This window comes from Populus nigra, chromosome 11 (assembly GCF_951802175.1).
Source record: "Populus nigra chromosome 11, ddPopNigr1.1, whole genome shotgun sequence".
Lineage (NCBI taxonomy): Eukaryota > Viridiplantae > Streptophyta > Magnoliopsida > Malpighiales > Salicaceae > Populus > Populus nigra.
The window spans coordinates 10727560-10746915 of record NC_084862.1 but is presented as its reverse complement, the minus strand read 5'-3'; the positions used below and the strand labels follow the sequence as shown (position 1 = coordinate 10746915).

The window sequence follows — 19356 nt, the reverse complement described above, 5'->3', positions numbered from 1 at the left end:
AGACCACTCTCATGGAAAATGTCACGCGCTTAAAGCCCAAGCTCTAACTAAACCCCCGCCTCTAAAACCCTAACAAGAGTCTCCTACCCTTCTCCCTCATCACTAAAACGATGACCCAAAACGACGGCGAACCGGCAGAAGAAGAATGCCCCCCAAAACCCCAAACTTTACTAACCCTAACCGCTACCCATTTATCCAGTTCAATCTCGAACCTCTCCGCCTCCTCTCGCGCGATTCCGTCGAACAAAGACTTCCATTTCTACTACAACTTCGACGAATTCAAGGTCCCGATTCAGGAAATCGCAGCGAAATCTCAGTCGCTACTCGAATCAATCGGGTCTTCCTCTTCAAATGATTTATTCAAAGAGAAATTACAGTTCCCTAGCGATGTTGACATCGACGAGGCTTATGATTGGTTGGTGAATGTAAACGACGAGATTTTTGAGCGTTTTGATACTTCAATTGATGAATTCAAGAGAGTCCGAGAAGAAACGGGTCGGGTTGTGGACGTGGATAATGAGGATGGGTTTCAATTGGTGCTTGGGAAGAAGAATAAGAGGTTAATGAAGGAAGCGTTGAGTGATGACTCGGCGAGTTGTGCTGGTGTTGACTCAGGAGTGAAAGTGGCGGATAACAAGAAGGGGATTTTGGGAAATAAGGCGAAGGTCCCGTTTCATATACCTACGATAAGAAGGCCGCAAGAGGAGCATAATATTTTGGTTAATAATTCGAATAGGAGTTTTGAGCATGTTTGGTTGGAGAGAAGCGAAGATGGGTCGAGGGCTATTCATCCACTGGTTAGTGATTTACACGTTTTTAGATTTCTAAATTGTGTTATATGGTTTGATTCACATTGTTAATCTGCTTTTTCACGGTCATTATTATATTTGTAATGTTAGACTTCTGTAAAGCATGCATTCAGAATTGTGTATCTTTAAGGCTTTTCTCAAGTATTATTGACTAAAAATGTTACCAATTACAATATAATGTATGGCAGGGTTAACCCATGTGGTGGTGAGTAGTCAATTGGATAGTAATTGTAAGGAAGGGCTGAAGTGTTAAAAATTAATTTAGATAAATTCATATTTTTGAGCAGTCTGTTGATTGTATTTGGTAAAAATTGTGCAATGTGGCTAGCATCTGCATACATGGTTGAAGAAGTGAAAAATCCACTCCCTCTTTCAGAAAATTTTCTATTCTAATGGCTCTTCTTTTACAAATGTTTTGGGTCTCTGTGGTTGTTTCCTTATCAAGCACATTGAATGACTTCTGATCAGTTAGCATCTCTAAATATTTTGATTACTATATAAAATGTAATCTTTGTATAGTGTCTGTATTCAGAGAAGTTTTATTGATCTTTACCATCAAAAGCATCTCTTGCTGCAATCTTTACCAATGTTATCCAGATTGCTTTTTGGATCACACAATTCTACACCTTTGCTTTCCAAAATTCACCCGACAATTTTACCCTCAAAAAAATTGTACTAGAATGAGAACAGTTGAAACACCAAACTCTTTAAAATCTCTGGCAGTGCATTAACTTATTCTCGTTATATTCTCAATTATTTGGTAATTGAGCTTTGGATATTTGACCAAATGGTTTGAAAAACTTCAACACTGAAGAAATGTCTTTTCATGGGCTTGATTTGATTATGGACCAAATCAAGTGTTAATTTGATGGCCTTGATCAATAACTTATCTTACATATAATAACTGTGTTTTATTAACCAGCTGATTTTTCTACAAAAATCCTTTTTATATGTGACTTAATATTAAGGAATACTGGAATTCAGTAGTTTTAATATTCTTAAAAATATAGATCAAAAGTGTGGACATAAAACTCAAAGACAGGATGGGTGAGGGAAGTATGGAGTTGCACATTTTAACTTATTCTAGTTATATTTATATTTTTAAAACATAATTTTAGTAGTATGTAAAATTTTTCGGTATTTATGATTTGATATTTTAGACACTCCATCAAGCCTTCTTAAGAAAGTAATTTGAACAACCTTGATCTTTACCTTAAGTAGCTCTGAACACCTTAAATATCTAGCTTTTATTTTTTGTTCTTTACAATTATTTGATGTTACTATTTCCTGTAAAATGATTCCCGAGCTGCAGACATAGTGAATGAAGTTAATTTTAATTGATTTACCTGAAACTCACTCTAATGTGTTCAATATTTACCTCTACCCTTTCTCCACTTTCCTCTTTTTGCTTGGAAAGAGTTCCCAGTTATGTCCTCAGGATTCATTTGTTACTTTACTTTCTAGGTGCGGAACTGCCCCCCATGAGATCTGTTGGGTGCATTGCTTACAAATTGCCCTGGCTTGTCTAGTAACATGCATAAGAGCAGCATACCTTCTAATTTGCTTTTTTGGCAATATTCTGTGCCAGAAGGTTTTAATGTCCTTGAAAGGTAATTTCAATGACTGGGAAACCTTTCCTTTGACAGGAGCTGGGTTCTTCTATTTCCCTCCCAGCCTGAGCAACCTTGATTGAGGGATGTGAAGCAATGCTGAATCACCCATAGGTTTTCATCACATCTAGAATTCGTAGCTAAGACAGATGCTGACTGTTCTATTCATGAATGAGCTATTTGTTTGCCTTATCCATTTACATGATCAGGTGGCCTTCTGATTATGTGTGTGCTATGCATGGTTATGTATCAATTTGTAATGGATTCTATTTGTCCAACAGAATATATGTTCGTGTTACATCATTGACTATGTTTTGGTACATCATAAGGGTTTGAAAGGCCGTTGGTTGTATTTGTTTATATATTGATGCTGTCTGGAATTTGTTTACCAATGTGATATGGTTTGGATCTAGCTATTCATTTGTTATTCTCATTCCACATCAGTAGCTTTTTGCTTACTTCATTCTTGTATTATTTGGTTATGATTTCTGAAGATAGAAGACTAATTAGCTTCTTATTATTCCTCTCTCATGTGTATAGGAAAAGCTGTCTGTTCTTGATTTTGTGGATAAAAGAATTGGGGATGTTGAGCCTGCACCACCTTTTCCAACAGAGAGTACTCCATTTAAGCTAGTCGAAGAAGTCAAGGATTTGAAGGAGTTGGCAGCTAAATTGCGTGGTGTCAATGAATTTGCAGTAAAAACTGAGTATTTCAATTGTCATTATTAGTTATAACCTTTGAATAACTAAACTAGAAGTTGTATGAATGCCATTTTGTTTCTTTCTCGAGTCCTCAAATGCACAACCTTGTGTTACAGTATTGCTGCTTTCCTCCTGTGATTACTTTTTTTGTTATCATAAAATTTTGCAATCACTCTTGAAGGTCCAATTAATGGGCATATATGTTACTTTATAGGATTACTTGTAAACTAACTTCAGTCATAGATGATGGCTTCATTTAATTGTTTTGTATGTCCTACATGCCAGTTCAATGTTGACGTTTGCTTCTTTGTTTGTTTACAAATTGTGGAGTATAACCTTTTTTGATCCAATGGCTAGGTTGATTTGGAGCACAATCAGTATCGATCTTTTCAAGGATTGACATGCTTGATGCAAATTTCAACTAGAACCGAGGATTTTATTGTTGATACATTAAAACTTCGAATACATGTTGGCCCATATCTTAGGGAAGTTTTCAAGGATCCTGCCAAGAGAAAGGTCTGGTATTGAATTTCTGCTTTCTCCCTCCCTCCCTCCCTCCCTCCCTCTCTTTTATGTCAGGTTTGTCATATTTGTGATAGAATTTAATTTAATTAGGTCATGCATGGAGCAGATCGAGACATTGTGTGGCTTCAACGTGACTTTGGCATATATATCTGCAATCTGTTTGACACTGGACAGGTCTTGTACTTTGACTTTATTGCTTCTCTTAACCACTTGATTTAATTTTCTTGCTACTCAACAGTTCTTTATTTCAACATCATATACAATGACTCTGTAAACTCGTTTTTTCAATGGTTTATCCAGAAAATCTGGGATCATAGTGGGATCATAGCTAGTTGATAGTTTGGGTGTGCCAATCTGGTAGTATGTCGTGTGATCTTGTGCAATTTGATTTTTCTTATACACACCACCTTTTTTGTCGTTAAATAAATTAGGCCAGACATTTTTTGTATTATTTAAAATGTAGTTTCTTGTTGTCAATATATGCCTCTATGAATCAAGCAAGGCTAGAGGTCTTACTCTGGAAATTACGGATCAGAAGTCAATTTTCTGTGTCCCTTTAAAACAAAGTGTCAGACCCGTATTCTTGCACATCTTAGCTGATAGATTTACCAGAATTTAATTATTTTATTTTTCATGACCTCAATAATTTCTTCTTTTCTCCTTTCTCGTTGAATGTTCATTAGCATTTAGTGCTCTTTTGATTAACACTTCTATTTCCATCCCTAGGCCTCGAGAGTGCTGAAGTTGGAAAGAAATAGTTTGGAGTACCTTCTACATCACTTTTGTGGGGTCACTGCCAAGAAAGAGTAGGTCCCCATGTAATCACTTGATCTGCCACTGCTTATGGTTTGATTCATATAACTTTGCACATACTTGTATGCCTAAATTTACCAAAGTACAACGAGTGTTTGTGTTTTTTTTTTCCTGGTTTGGTGTGTGTAGTTGTTTTTATAAAAATCCCAGTAGAGTTGACTTGTCTGTTCATGGTAGATACCAGAATGCAGAATGGAGACTACGCCCTCTTCCTGATGAGATGATCAGGTGAATTCATATTTTAGAAATTTTGTCTTTTGTTTTCCAAACATGCCACCCAGAGCATATACTGGAGTCTTGAGCAACTATTTCATGCAATCAGTGAACAAGTGTGCTGGTGAATTCAGATTAATTAGATGGATCATTTTTCCCATTTGGAGTCAATGATAGTTTTGGTTTTTGCTAGACTTGAAATATAATCAACTAGTTGGCATAGGTCGCTTTTCCAGCTATGCAATCAAGGATACTTTCCATGCTATGTTATGATACAAGAATGTGTGATATTGAAAGACTACTTAGTAGTATGTTGCATGCAAAACCTCACCACCCCTCATAATGCTAGTGTAGTGTGACAGCTTTCCCACATACAAAGATTTTCTTGTTTTTGCTGTTTTATTCACTCATGTCAAGTGTATATTTCAATCAAAATTGATCAATTTGTATGTCTGATTTTCTATTATACCAGCCAAAAGTGTTCATCTGTTGATCTGTGCTTTTGATACACAGATATCTGTTTCTGGAACAATGATGATTCTGTATTTGTGTGTGTATATATATATTGTTTAAGAAATTCTATTTAGATAATTGTAAATGTCAATTTGTCAATAGGAGAATGAGAAAATTGAAAAGGAAATCATGGAGAAAAAAATGGGAGAAATTTTTAAAAAAGGAATAGAGGTGCAGAAAACATATTGGTTAAACTTTTCTATATATTAGAAAAAGAGGAAGAAAAAGACCAGTGGTGGTTGCCGGGACCACAAGTGAGTGGATATGGAAATGGAAGGAAATTTCACTCTTTGAAGAGTAAGATGTTTCAGGCGTTTAATAACACATTGTTGGTATTTTATGAGAAAGTTCCATCTAGTGGTAAAGTTTCTTTTGTAATAATCTTCCAGTTGTGTAAGCTTGTTCTTCATCATATACAATTTGTTTTCCGGAAACAGGATGAATTACGACTTGCATGGTGCTCTGAAGTCTTTCTAGTTTGCTCATATCTCTTAATGCTGTTTTATCATCATTGTACATCTCTATTATTGATGTTGGTTTAGGTAAATGTAGTCGATGTTTACTCTCTACATTTATCTAATGGGCGACTTTTTTGGTGACAGATATGCCAGAGAAGATACCCACTATCTGCTGCATATATATGATTTGATGAGGGCATTGTTACTCACAAAGCACAGCGACCATGATAATGGTGATCCACCATTGGTAGAGGTATGGTTTTGATAAAAACAACAGGCATTTTCTAGATTGTTCAACCATGTGAAAGAATGAGACGACAGAGACTGGGAGGATGGAATGTGACTATCATCTGTCCTTTCCTCAGTTTTGTGTGGGAGCTAGGTCTTCTATTTTGGTCGGCGTTATTCTTGCTTGGTGATATTTTTTGTATTTTTTTTATTCACACGTCTCTGGACAAGTGAAGACTCATACCAAAAATGGCAGATTGCTAGAATTTCTGTAAATTGAGCATTGGATTTGGCATCACTATTTTATGTGGTTACAAGTCCTTTAATGCTGCAACCTTGATTTCTTCCATGTTATCTTTGATGGGAACTGGGAAGGCTTTCTTTCACCTGATTACTGGAGTCGATTATGATTTTAGAAATAGGTTATGGTCATTGTTGACTACAACATTACTAACGAGTGAGTGATTGTTGATAACAGGTCTACAAACGCAGTTATGATGTATGCATGCAGTTGTATGAGAAGGAGCTTTTCACTGAAAATTCGTATCTCAATATGTATGGGTATGTTACAGACCATTTTACTTTAAGATTATATGTATCATCACATGAACTGTGTAATATTTTGTACAGCAATGCTTTTTTTTTTTCCTGTTAATTTGGCTGTTTCTGTGCCTTTTCTTTCTTTGGTATTTACAATATCTTGAACATAATCCATCAGCGCTTCATTTCTATACTTTATTTCTGAGGTGCTGTTATGTCTTGATTTAGGTTGCCTAATGCTGGTTTCAATGCTCAGCAGCTTGCCATTGTTGCAGTAAGTAGTTGCCTTTTTTCATTTACTTAATTTGTCAAATTGAGTGAACTAACACTGCAATAGATGCATCTTTGTTGCTGAGTTATAATAGACTCCTGTTTGGTTTAAACTTGGATATTTTACCTACTGCATTTCTTTAATTTCCAGGGGCTTTACGAGTGGAGAGATGCCATTGCCCGTGCAGAAGATGAGAGCACGGGTTATATATTGCCAAACAAAACTCTTCTTGAAATTGGTAAGAATCTTCTCAAATTTGTCATAACTTCAACTTAGACTGTTTGCATTCTTATGGTAAATGTTGACTCTTAAATCTTCTTTTGTTTGGAAATGGTGAAAGCCAAGGAGATGCCTGTTACGCCTAGCAAATTACGTCGACTGCTGAAATCAAAGCACTCATATATTGAACGACACCTTAGTTCTGTTGTTAGCATCATTAGGCATTCCATGCAAACCTCTGCTGCTTTTGAAGCTGCTGTTCAACATTTAAAGGAGAGAAGCATGGAAACAGTAAGACTTGCTGCACATATTTGATGATCTCCACATATATATCATAGAGGTGTCTCAGCACTGAATTTAGAATTTATTATGAATCTTAACTTACAAAGATGCCTAAATTACGAGTTCATGCTAGAAATGGATTTAATAACTATTTAATTGAGGGCCATGTCCCACTCCCTGGATGATGACAGGCTGAGAATTCAACCTATCTCGTGTGGTGTTGCTTTGACTACAGTTTTGAAGAACAAAACTGTTGATATTCTTGAAAAAAGAAAAAAAATAGTGGGTTTTGATGCTCTAGCCAAAGTACTGGGTCTTATGTGTTTAAAGTGAAGCGAACCTATTCCCTTGAGATTAACAGAGTTGCACTCTAATTTGAAAAGTTGGGCAAGCAGAATGAGTCCAGGTCAATCTGAATTGACTGCATGGTTGGGCTTGTTTAATAACTGCTTGAATTCTGATGGTCCTTGGATGTAAAGTTGTAATCATGTTTCCCACTAAGTTGGAGAGTTGCTTTTACTTTTTTCTCCCCTTAGTGCCGGTTTATTTGATAACTGAAAGATATTTTTTTGAAGGCCTCACAAAAAGATATAGAAGTTAATGATGGTTGTGAAGAAAAAAGCGTTCATGGTGGCAATGGAATGAATGGCAGTGTGGCTGCTGAAACTTCTGTGCAGCTGAAAAGGGGGCTTCTGAAGCAGGGAAGCGGTATTATTGAACTTGGCAAAGGTGGGCAAGAAAGCTCTGCCAAGCATCATGGTGAAAATGGTGGAGTGAAGACTGGGTCTAGTAGTTATATTTCAGATACATCTCCAGTAGCAAAGGTTGTAGATATTTGATAAGTAGATCGATATTTACCCTTGTTAGAGATCTTTAGACTAACATGTCCACCTTTTTCTGCTCAGGTTGCTGGAGCAACTGTTCAGATTCTAAAGAAGCCAACTGGTGCTTTTGGGGCCCTTCTCAGGGGTGCAGCAGCAAAGAGGAAACTTGGTACTGATAAAAAGGTGAACATTCTACCCTTGACTTTGCTTCCTCTTCAACAATCTAGACAGCGTTCACATAACCCAGAACATGGAAATGGATCTTTCACTAGGGTGGTCTGCCTTGTGGTTGAGTTTCTGAGTACATTAATTTTGAAAGGCATTAAAATCAGTATCACACACACTAAATGGAAGGTGCATGAATGGAAATGTTCTTGCCCATCTCTATCTGTTATTTTTCTTTTTCCCACTGAAGAGTGTTTTTTTTTTTGGTTGGGGTTCTGTTACAAATTCTTTTTGAACTGTCCGCATTATTTAGCATGTTCCTTACCTTTGGTAATTCCACCACTACTCAATTATACCAGGGAACACAATTTGGGTGTCTTAACATGCTTAACTTATCAAGTCATCTTGATGCATCTAACTGCCTTTTATCCTCGTTTAAAACTCCTTTTATTCTATTTTTGACTTCTGTTTGACATTATTTTTACAAATATTTAGGCCGGGGAAGAGGTCAAGTTAGAAAAGATAAGATCCTCAGTGAACCTTCCATTCCATTCATTTATGCCCAGAAATGAACCTCCAAAACCAGTAGTAGAAGAGCCCATTGTTTCAGAAATTTCACATCCTGAAGAATCTTTGGCTGTCCCAGCCACTGGTTCTAGTTTGCAAGATATAATAATGTTGGATGATGATTCGGATATGGAACAAGACACTCGTATTGGAGAACCAGAGAGAGATGATTCCAAGACCACAAATGTCAACAGGGATGACAAATCTTCAGGAACTGCTTTGGAAACAGACAAAGTTGAGGAACCTGTTTCTCTGTCAGATTTGTCTACAAGTTCCCAAAAGCGCTTCCAATCCAGTAATCAAAATAGAAGAACTGCAGAAGGTAAGGAATCTGGAGAATCAATTAGTGTTTTGAAGCTGAAGCCATTTGATTATACTGCTGCACTCAGATTTGGTGATGGCCCGACAGAAAACTTGAAAGTAGGGAATGACAAAAATCAGAGGGACGTGCGTGTTTCTGTGGGTAAGATAAAAAGTTCTCCAGGAGTCCCAGTACAAAAGGATGATGAGACAGGAGAATTTCGCGAAGGCAGAAGACGTCAGGCCTTTCCCGCAACTGGGAATAGGAGTGCAACATTCCGATGAGTGCGTTAGGAGTCTAGTTGTAGAAAACAATTAAAGATAATATCTTGTCAGTGCTCTGAAATTTAAAACAACTTTTCACGTTACCATCCAAGCAAGGAGCTTAGCATTTTCCTCTTATGGATTCCTCGGATCATAAGCACCTTCTACATTGGTGACAGCTTGTGTTTTCATGGAATTCATTCCGAGTGGTTGGTAGGCTTGTTATACTATAGATTATGTGTGGAAAAGGGATCAAGTTGGATCGGCAGTGATGGTGGTGGTAGGCTTGCTTGTGTTGTTTGTGACTGCAGGGGGGATTGAACGGGAAGGTGGGAAGCATTTATCATAGCGGCAGCCCTCTCGTCGCAGTGGGAGGGAGATGAATGGTTTCTGTTCAAGGCCTTGCATTGCCGATGAAGGCTGAAACAAAAACTTTCTCATCACGTTTCTTCTAGATTTAGGATGGGTGGAAGGAAGGACCTTTGAAGAATCTTCGGAGACCGACTCAAAAAGCAGAGACTGGCCGCTGCCGATTCCATTATTTGCGTTTTAAAACTCTCTGAAGAGCATTTTTCTTGTCCAGCGTGACTATTTTATGAAATTTCCTTTCTTATACTATATTTGAAAGTCAACCATGAGCAGATGCATGCGAGTCTTGGGTCTTAAGAGTCCTGGTGCTCCTTTTCGCTGCTAGTTGGATCAAAAGTATGTGATTGCTGTTATTTTTTTCCGCATATGATAAAATATTTGAAATGAGAAGAAATAACTTAACTAGTATATCTGATTAAAATTAATCGTAAAGTAGTTGCCTTGTTTAAATGGTGATTTGGTTTTAAAAAATAATCCATTGCTTTAATCTCTAACTAGGTGCTTTAGCATAAATCTTAAACTTTGGACAAGGATTAAGGTGGTGTTTGACCTCCTGGTGTTTCAATTGTAGTTTTGTATATTTTTGAATTTGTTTTTATTCAAATTAATTGTGTTTCTGAATAGTTTTGAAGTGTTGATGTAAAAAATAAATTTTAAAAAATTAAAAATTATTTTAATATATTTTCGAGTGAAAAACACTTTAATAAACAACCTCTACCGATGTCTCAAATACTCTTTAAATTGTAAAAACATTTTAGAAGGTGAAATGAAAAGATAGAGATATGTTGTATTGACTTGGGTTAATACATGAAATTTATGAGCTAAATAATGAACATGATCACAATAAGTTAACTCAGTTAGACAATTTGTTTATTTCATTTTTCTTCTTCTATTTTCTTTTTGGTTAGGCCTTGATCGAGTTTTAATTGACTTGAGTTGGATTAAATAGAGAAGTGCTATAAAAGAATTAGAGATAAAATCTAAGAAATAAATAAATCCCAAAGGATAAAGTTGAAAAAACATGAGCATAGAGAAAGGAAAAAAAAAAAACAAAGCAAACCGAAGCAAACTTAGGTTAATTTTTTCAACCTGCAACTCATGAAATTTTAAACCCGGGCTCAACTAAGAAGCTTAGACCCAAGCCAATTTAATGTCAAAGAATAAAATCGAAAAACAAAACATAAAAATTTATTTTTTTCAAAGTAAAACGAATAAAAATAAAAGGAATAAGGATTAAATTTGACATAAAAATAAATGAAATCAAATGTTGAGAATGACATTGAAAAAAAAATCAGTTAATAAAAGGATTTAAAATAAAACAAATAACAATAAAAATAATAAGGATTAAATATAACAAATGAAAAAAATTAAAGGAGGATGAAATTAAAAAAAAATCAATTTTGTAAATCATTTCAAATAGAACAACTAACAATCAAAATAATATGAATCAAATTTGAAGGCAAAACAAATTGAAGGAGCTTTGAAAATTTAAAGGTTCGTGCGCGAAAATCAAGAAGATAAGAAGGAAAAGAAAAGTTGTCAGAGCCAAACCAAAAATCCATATGCTGCAAGCGCCGCCTATGGATAAAGATGTTGCCGAAACGATTTAAATGTTGACCCAAAAACCAATGTTTAGTCGTTGAACACTTCCTCATACGCCGCTCGAATAGCGTGGGCGCTCCACACGCTAGGACGTGAGTTGCATGCGCTAAACAAATTTTCTTAAATAATATTTTTTATTAAAAAATTAAATTATCTACATTGAACTTGATTATAACAAAAATAAAAATTCAAAAAAGCTCCTGGACACTGGTTTAAATTTTTTATTTTAATAATAATTTAGTTATTCAACCATGTTTAAAGATATGAAAAAGATAAATTCACTCCTCACCAATCTAATAATAACAAATAAAACTTGCCATAAAACCAAATTATCCCCATTAACAAGACTATTGATTTTTTTTTTTTTGGAAAAACAAAATGATAACTACATTATTGCAGAGACTAGTAATCTAAGATGCAGTGATTTTTCTTTTGTTAAGCAAATTAGTATTACTCAAACGTCCAAAGGCGGATCCTTTTAATCCAAACTTACGAAAAATTCTACCCAGTTTTGTTCGAAATTAAGAGTATTTGCTGTAACTACAAGGTATAACTTAATTCATTATATTTTAAATTTATTTTTTAAAAATTATTAATTTAAGTATTATAAATTTTAGAATTACTAGAGACTTACCTAGTTATTAACTTTAGAATCTCGAGAGATTAATCAATATATACATAAATTTGCTCAAACATCTACAATTAAATAAAAAAATACTTCGGTAAAATAACTATTCATTTTATAGAGGTCAACTGTATGTAAGAAATTATTTGGTATTGTAGTATTTTATTTTTATCTAATTACAAAGAGAAAATTATTTAATTAATGAAATAACATATATTTTTTATATTAAACTCCACACATTATCACGTTTCAAATCATGATATCATAAAAGGTAAAATAACTAGTTTTTTTTCCCCATATAGACATGTTTTTTTTACATGCAAAAACTTATTTCATACTAGTTTTAACCATTATTGTATTTTTTAAAATCTATATTTTAAAAATCTCAATTAACAATATTTTTTTAAACAGTAACAGCAAAAACTACTTTAATATCAAACCCACATTGACTTGAATGTATAAGCAGCACATCCGATTTTTTTCACTATGCTGGGGCTGCTGCATGGACTTTTTTAACTGTATAACAAACATATGGATGTCTTTGGAGGTTCTTCTCTATTCAGAGTTATAGATAGGTAAAAATAAATGATTTTTTTTATTCTTGTATGGTGTTGGGTCAGCTTGCGCGTACTCTGACTAATCCCAACGGCCTTTGAAATTAACGACCAGGTAAACTTCCAGTAGCTATTAATATTAACAATTATAGGGCTCGAACATGAGATTACAGAGAAAATAAACATTTTAGTTTCAAGTTTTTATTATTAAATCATCTATTAGTTGGTTAGTAAATAATTTATTTGAATACGAATATGGTGGAGGATGGAGTAATTTTTTTTTAATGATCGTAAATTATTTAGAGTAGGGATGAGGATGAAGTTTTTTTTTTTTTTGATATTTATAGAACTTTCATACGTATTACATTTTTTAAGTTTGATCAATACATGTAATTGTTTTTTTTTTATATATCCCTTAATGCTTATTATATACTTTATTTATTAAAAAAATCATATGAAGCCTTCATTGTATGTCAGGATTGAAAATTTCAGACGGATAAAAATAAAGAGGCAATGAGGTCAGGTGGCATTATCAAGAGACGCACGCGGCGAGAGAGAGAGAGAGAGAGAGAGATGCGCATTAATAATATCGTGATGTTTCCGAAACCCCAGTAATCAAAATTTATATACAATATATTAAAACATATTTAAATATGTTATATTTATAGTTTTAACATTCGGCCAGTCTGATGAAATGATCCAGAACTAGGTTAATTCATAACTGAAACTGAGTTGAGTTTATAAAAAAATAAAATAGTTAAAAATTCAGCTGATTTGATGAGTTAATTTAAAAAAAATACGGTTGTAATTTATTAATTATTTTTTATTAAAATAACATTGTTTTGATTTGTAAAAAAAATTAGGGTTGATTTGGGTAACCTAGTGACCCCATCAAAACCCATGACTCGATTCTTGGGCCGGGTTGACCGCCGGCCGGATTTAAAAACACTGGTTATATCATGCAATGAGTCCTTTTTTTATTTTTTTTCTTTAAATTATTTTTTTAATGTTTATATATTGTTTTCATTTGCTAAAGTTAAAAATAATTTTTTTAAAATAAAAAATATATTATTTTGATGTATTTCTAAGAAAAAAAACATTTAAAAAAACAACTGTTATTATACTTTTAAATATTCCTAAAACATAAAGCTTGTTTTGTAGCGCGACAAGTTTATTAAATTTGTTTTTAAAATTATTGTTTTAATATTTTTTTGATTATTTTAATAGGTTGACATTAAAAATAAAAAAAATACTATCTTATTATATATAAAAAAAAAACACTTAAAAAACTACAGTTATAATGAAATGATGGGGACAAGAATGCAGTAAGTTCATAATTCGAAATTAAAGAATGCTGGCAGATTCTGTATCGACAGGGGCAGCCATTCTTTCAAAATATTCAGATTCTGCATATTCTAATTAACTATATAACCAGATAACATTTTATGCATGAATGTTGAGGTTTATATGCCCTAACCTCTGCATCTTTTAAAAACACTGAGAAAAATAGCAGGAAGAGAAATAGATGGCAGTTTACAAGATTTTTATGCTATATAATTGTTTAATGTAAAACCTCATTATTTTCCATATTTGTTTTTGCATGACAATCCTATATTTAAGCTATTGTAAAAAAGAGAGAAGAAAATCTTGAATTCAAGGTAGTGGTTAAATGTTACATCAACTTTTGGAAGCATGCATATTGTAATATGGATTTTGGTATAATTTTCAATAAAATTTGACCATATCATACCATACTTTAAAATATATGAAAAAACACTATGCAAGTACTGTGAACCACACTATAAATATAAAATGGATGACTTTGTAGCACTTTAAAGACATTATCTTTTCTGTTTTTGATTCCAAAAACACCTAGAATGTTCGTATAGATTTTCAAAACTTAAAATTTTTTTATAAAAAAATGATTACACGCCTCATACAGAGAAGAGATAGTGATTGATGAAAAACAGTAAAAACAAATTATTAGATCTAATTTGATAGCCAAACCCAATACTATTGGATTTGGTTTGGACATCGTAAACTACATTGTAGACATAAACTATATTGTAGACATAGAGTATTTAAACCTTATAAAATTTTAATTTTTATGATCTTATAAAAACTCAAGAGTCTCATTTAATTTTGCTGCAAAACAAATCAAAAGAGCTCATTGTTGAGATTGCTGCTTTTGCCCCGCTCCCACCCTCTGGCACTTCCCTCGCAGTGATAACCGGAACTCGAGAGATTACACAGCTAGTCTCGAGAAAAGCATTGATGAGATGTTATACAACTACAGTCTCGAGAAAAGCATTGAGGTAACGAATTATCAGCAGCAAAGTTAGCATGGAATATGGTAGAACAGTGGCAACGACTGCAGGTGTGGTAGGTAGAACGTAGCAGATAATTAGCATGGATTGGAAGCAGCAGCAGCAGCATGAAGGCATAGCAAAAAGAATTAAAGGTAGCAGCAGCAACAACAGTTAGTTAGACGTATAAGAGTGAGTTAGTTGTTAGTTAATACGTAGTTGGAAGGTAGCGAAATCTTGCATATAATAGTCTGTAATAAGAAACGTGATAGTCAAGCAATAAAGTGAATAGTACGTTGTTTCTGTAACTATCTCTCTGATCTTTCTTCTTCTATTCTTCTCTGTTTCTCTTGAATCTTACAATACTTGCTAAGGGAAACCTTATAACAGTTGGTATCAGAGCCAATGCAAGACCATCAATCAGCTCTTGCCTTGCTTAGAACTTAACAAATGGTGGAGAATAATAAGATGAAGGCTGTGGAAGAACACTGTAGAAGGCTTGATGAGCAAATATACACCAGGCATCCATCAAGAACTTCAGGAATCCATAGCAGATAATCAAAAGAAATGGCAGGCATCCATGTTAGAGAATAAGGAACAATGGTAGGAAGACTGATCTAACCAACCTACAGATGGAAGCATTCATCACCCCAACTCCAGTCCTGATGGGGTAATTCCTGGTTTTAAAAGCTACAATCGTGGATAGACAATGGAAAACCATGATTTCCACTGGGCTAGCTGGATACAATATTGTAGCCTTGCCAAAGGTTGATTTACCAACTCTTTTTAGGGAGACAATCCGAGGGGTTGGATAAGGAATTGTAAGAAGTTGATCGATCACAGATATTAAGTTTTGAATATCCAATAAACATCTTTAACACCTATATTCAATCATTTTTCAAATCTTTAACACTGAATTCCTTGACATTTCATCTCCTAGTAGTATTTGGGCTGCACTTTGCTGCTGGTAGAATAAAAGGCATATAACTGTATCAAAAACTATAAACGTTGTTATTTTTTCCGATAAAATTCTTAAAATGATAGATTAAAAACCGGACCAGTATATCAAAATAAATTAGTCGACTACCATAAGATTTAATGAATAAAAAAAAATTTAGTATGACTTGTTCGACAAAGTAGGCAAACAGAAAACTAGTTGTCTCACTCAAATGGAGATTTGGTCAAAAAAAACATCTCTATCAATTTAGTTTTGTCTAACCGTAGCTTAAATGCGAAAACAAAAAACTAATAAAAGATTAAATCAGAAGAAAAAAAAACCAAGGGAGTGAAATGAAAAGATAATGACAAACCTTATCGACCCAAATTAAGTTGTAAAATTTACAACTTGGATAATAGACACAACCATAATGAGTTAATCTATCTGGATAATTTGTCTTTCTTTTCATTCTCTTATTTTTTCATGGCTGGACCTTCATTGAGTCTTAATTGACCACAAATCATATTAAATTTAGAAGTAAATCAAAGAACCTAGGTCAAAACATGATCTCAATTAGGCATAATTTTTTTAAGATAAGTAAAAAAAAATGATGAAATTGCATTTTTATTTTATTTTAGGTTAGATAAAAAAAACTAATGATAACAAAGAGTCCAATTGTATTTTTTTAAAAAAAATTTAAGAAAAAAAATTCATAAAAAAATCCCTATATGTTGTATCATAACCCGTCAAATAAACAATATGCACCAATGACTCAACCAGTCTAATTTTTTTTTTAATAAATTTATATTACCCCTTAATAAAAAATTAAAAAAATTAAAAAAATAGTCTTCACAAATGATCTCAGGTGCACGGGCTTAATGGCCCAGCAATTGGACCTATTAAAAAAGAGCTTATGCAAAATATGATCCCAATTAAGCAAAAGTTTTTTAAGGTAAGTGATAAAAAATGATGAAATAGCTTTTCTTTAGGTTAAATAAAAAAATCAATGATAACAATGTGTCAAATTGTATTTTTTAAAAAAATTTTTGGAAAACAATTCATAAAAATCTCTAGATATAATGTTATAACCCATCAAATTAGAAACTGTTTGGGAACGCGGTGCAAATAGCGTTCTCAAAAAATTTAATTTTTTTGTTGCTAAAATTTAATATGGTTTATATGTTTTGAATCGTTTTGATGTGCTGATGTCAAAAATAATTTTTTAAAAATAAAAATAATCATTTACATGCATTTCAGCACGAAAAATTATTTAAAAAGCAACCACTACCACATTATGAAACATACTCATGATATGCACCAATAACTTATAACCCCTCAAATCAATAATACGTGTCAATAATTTTTTTTAAAATTTTATCCCTTGCTGATAAATTTAAAGCAATTAGAAGCTAATCCTGCAACCAAAGCCCACAATAATAAAACAAGGTTAAGGGTTCAATACTGCTCTAGTCCATAGTAAATATGAGTGTTTTTCACTGTTGAATCACACCCTTCCGCATTAGAATAGTTTGTTTACTTTATTATTAACGCCGAACTACATGCAATTTAAATATATTACGTGTGGTTTTGAGCTCCTGCCCCTTGGAATGCAAAAGCGAGGCTGCCGCTCGTAAGACGCTGAGAAACGCCCACTTACTTTTCTTCTCGAAGTGCATCCCAGCCAAAAAAACCTTATCTTATAATTCAAAGCAAATTTGTTTATGTTATATAACTTCATTAACTTCATGTATTAATTTAATGATTCCCTAATTTAAAGTTTAGCCTTGACTAAGTTAGTATAAAAAAAGCTTGATTTTTAATTAAAATATTATTATTTTAAAATTTAAAATACCTTGGATTTTGAGTCGGATCTTGTAACAATTTTAAAAAACTTGTTTTAATTAAAACATTGTGTTTTTGAAACGGAGTTGATTAAATTTTGAAATTTTGTTCTTTTATTAAAATTATTATTATTTTTATATATTTTTAAATTGTTTTAATATGCTGATATAAAAATTAATTTTTTAAAAAATAAAAAGTATTTTAATATATTTTTTTATATACAGTTATAGGATGCCACGTTTTAACCTATAGCTCCAATAAAAAGCATCAAAAAACGGATACTTGAACCGCAATTTAAAACAGTGTAGTAAGAGACGTTCTTGCAGGAAAAAGTTTTATGTATGATCACGACAAGGTTCCAAGTCTAATAAAGACGAACGAGTCCTCTTACGACCCCAATTAATTTCCACCTAACAACACAACCATTGCATCGAATGCGGCTTCCTTGTAATTTTCTTAGCACTAACATAACAAATAATTTTTATAAAAATATAAAAATATTATTTTGATATATATTTAAATAAAAAAATATTTTAAAAATTAATCACTTTTACATTTCCAAACACTTTTCAAAACTAAAAAATGAGCAAAGATGAATAATAACAAATGCTATGATTTGCTTTAGAGTATCTTTGGCAGTTTGATAGCGGTTATTTTTCAAATAATTTTTCGTGCCGAAATGCTTTTTAATATTTTTTTTTTAATTTTTTAAAATTATTTTTGACATCAACATATTAAAACAATTCAAAACATACAAATCATATTAAATTTTAATAAAAATATTTAATTTTTTTGGAAATCCTAAACGCTCTCAAGGCTATGAATTGTGTCTTTTTGTAATGTTAATGTGAAGAATGTTGCAGGGATGAACAAAACAACCGTGACAGGTGCACAGCACAGCCTGCCACGTGATGGGAAAATCTTGATGTGTTCCTCACTGAATCAGACCCATGCTCACCTTGTGGATGTCACGTGAAGGCGGGTGCATCCTTTGTAAAGTCGATACTACCCCATCTGCTATAATATTTTTTTTTCTTTTACCATTAATGTTATTGTTATGGTTTAATTATATGATACTGAGATTCTCTGCCGTTTCATTTACATGCGAGCACCGTTTGATTCCAAAGCTGCTGCAGACAAGAAGGGAAAGCTAGTGGGATAATAATAGTGTGCTTATAAATTATAATCGTGTTAAATGTGCAGATTACTATCTCTTGTCTAAAAAGGCCAACGGACAGTGGAGCTTCGACGGCAAGGAGATAAATGTTGAAAATATGGATTCTTTTTCTCTCTTTAATTTAAGAAAAATGATCATTGCTGTTTTGTTCATGGAAAAATTAACCAGGTACATCGTCTCATACTGTTCATGGAAAAGAACTGAGGCTTTATATCAGCCTTCACACAGCAGGAATGCAGAAAATAATGGAACCATTAAAGACGTGGTCAATTGGTTACAAGAGAATCAAATCCACACTGAGATCCTAAAAATCAAGACCCAACACTTCCCTCACAGACTGAGTCACAGTGATAACCGGAACTCGAGAGATTACACAGCTAGTCTCGAGAAAAGCATTGATGAGATGTTATACAAGGTAACGAGTTATCAGCAGCAAAGTTAGCATGGAATATGGTAGAATAGTGGCAACAACTGCAGGTGGTAGGCAGTACGTAGCAGGTTAGCATGGATAGGAAGCAGCAGCAGCAGCATGAAGACATATATAAAAAGCATGAAGGTATATAACGTAGTTGGCTAAAAAATAGTTTAATGTGTTTGGTTAAGAATGATTTTGAAATTGAAGTTATTAAATAATTTTAAAA

At 33.3% G+C, this 19356-nt stretch overlaps 1 protein-coding gene across 1 annotated transcript; it reads left to right on the top strand.

Annotated features, from left to right (window-relative positions):
• Window positions 1-10080, top strand: LOC133668432 (protein RRP6-like 2). Its single transcript, XM_062088279.1, has 14 exons — window positions 1-797; window positions 2960-3115; window positions 3479-3637; window positions 3737-3820; window positions 4373-4452; window positions 4637-4687; window positions 5788-5896; window positions 6350-6432; window positions 6640-6685; window positions 6833-6920; window positions 7023-7192; window positions 7759-8007; window positions 8089-8190; window positions 8668-10080. Exons 1-14 carry the CDS (start codon window positions 111-113, stop codon window positions 9322-9324), a joined length of 2721 nt encoding a protein of 906 aa, XP_061944263.1. The 5' UTR covers window positions 1-110; the 3' UTR covers window positions 9325-10080.
• The last annotated feature ends 9276 nt before the right edge of the window (window positions 10081-19356 follow it).

What these genes read in the sequence shown, in the direction of transcription:
- LOC133668432 (XM_062088279.1), top strand. Translation starts at nt 111, where the DNA reads ATGACCCAAAACGACGGCGAACCGGCAGAAGAAGAATGCCCCCCAAAA. An exon ending in AGGATCCTGCCAAGAGAAAG is followed by an intron (nt 3,638 to 3,736) that starts GTCTGGTATTGA and finishes TAATTTAATTAG; the next exon opens with GTCATGCATGGAGCAGATCG. An exon ending in TCGTATCTCAATATGTATGG is followed by an intron (nt 6,433 to 6,639) that starts GTATGTTACAGA and finishes GTCTTGATTTAG; the next exon opens with GTTGCCTAATGCTGGTTTCA.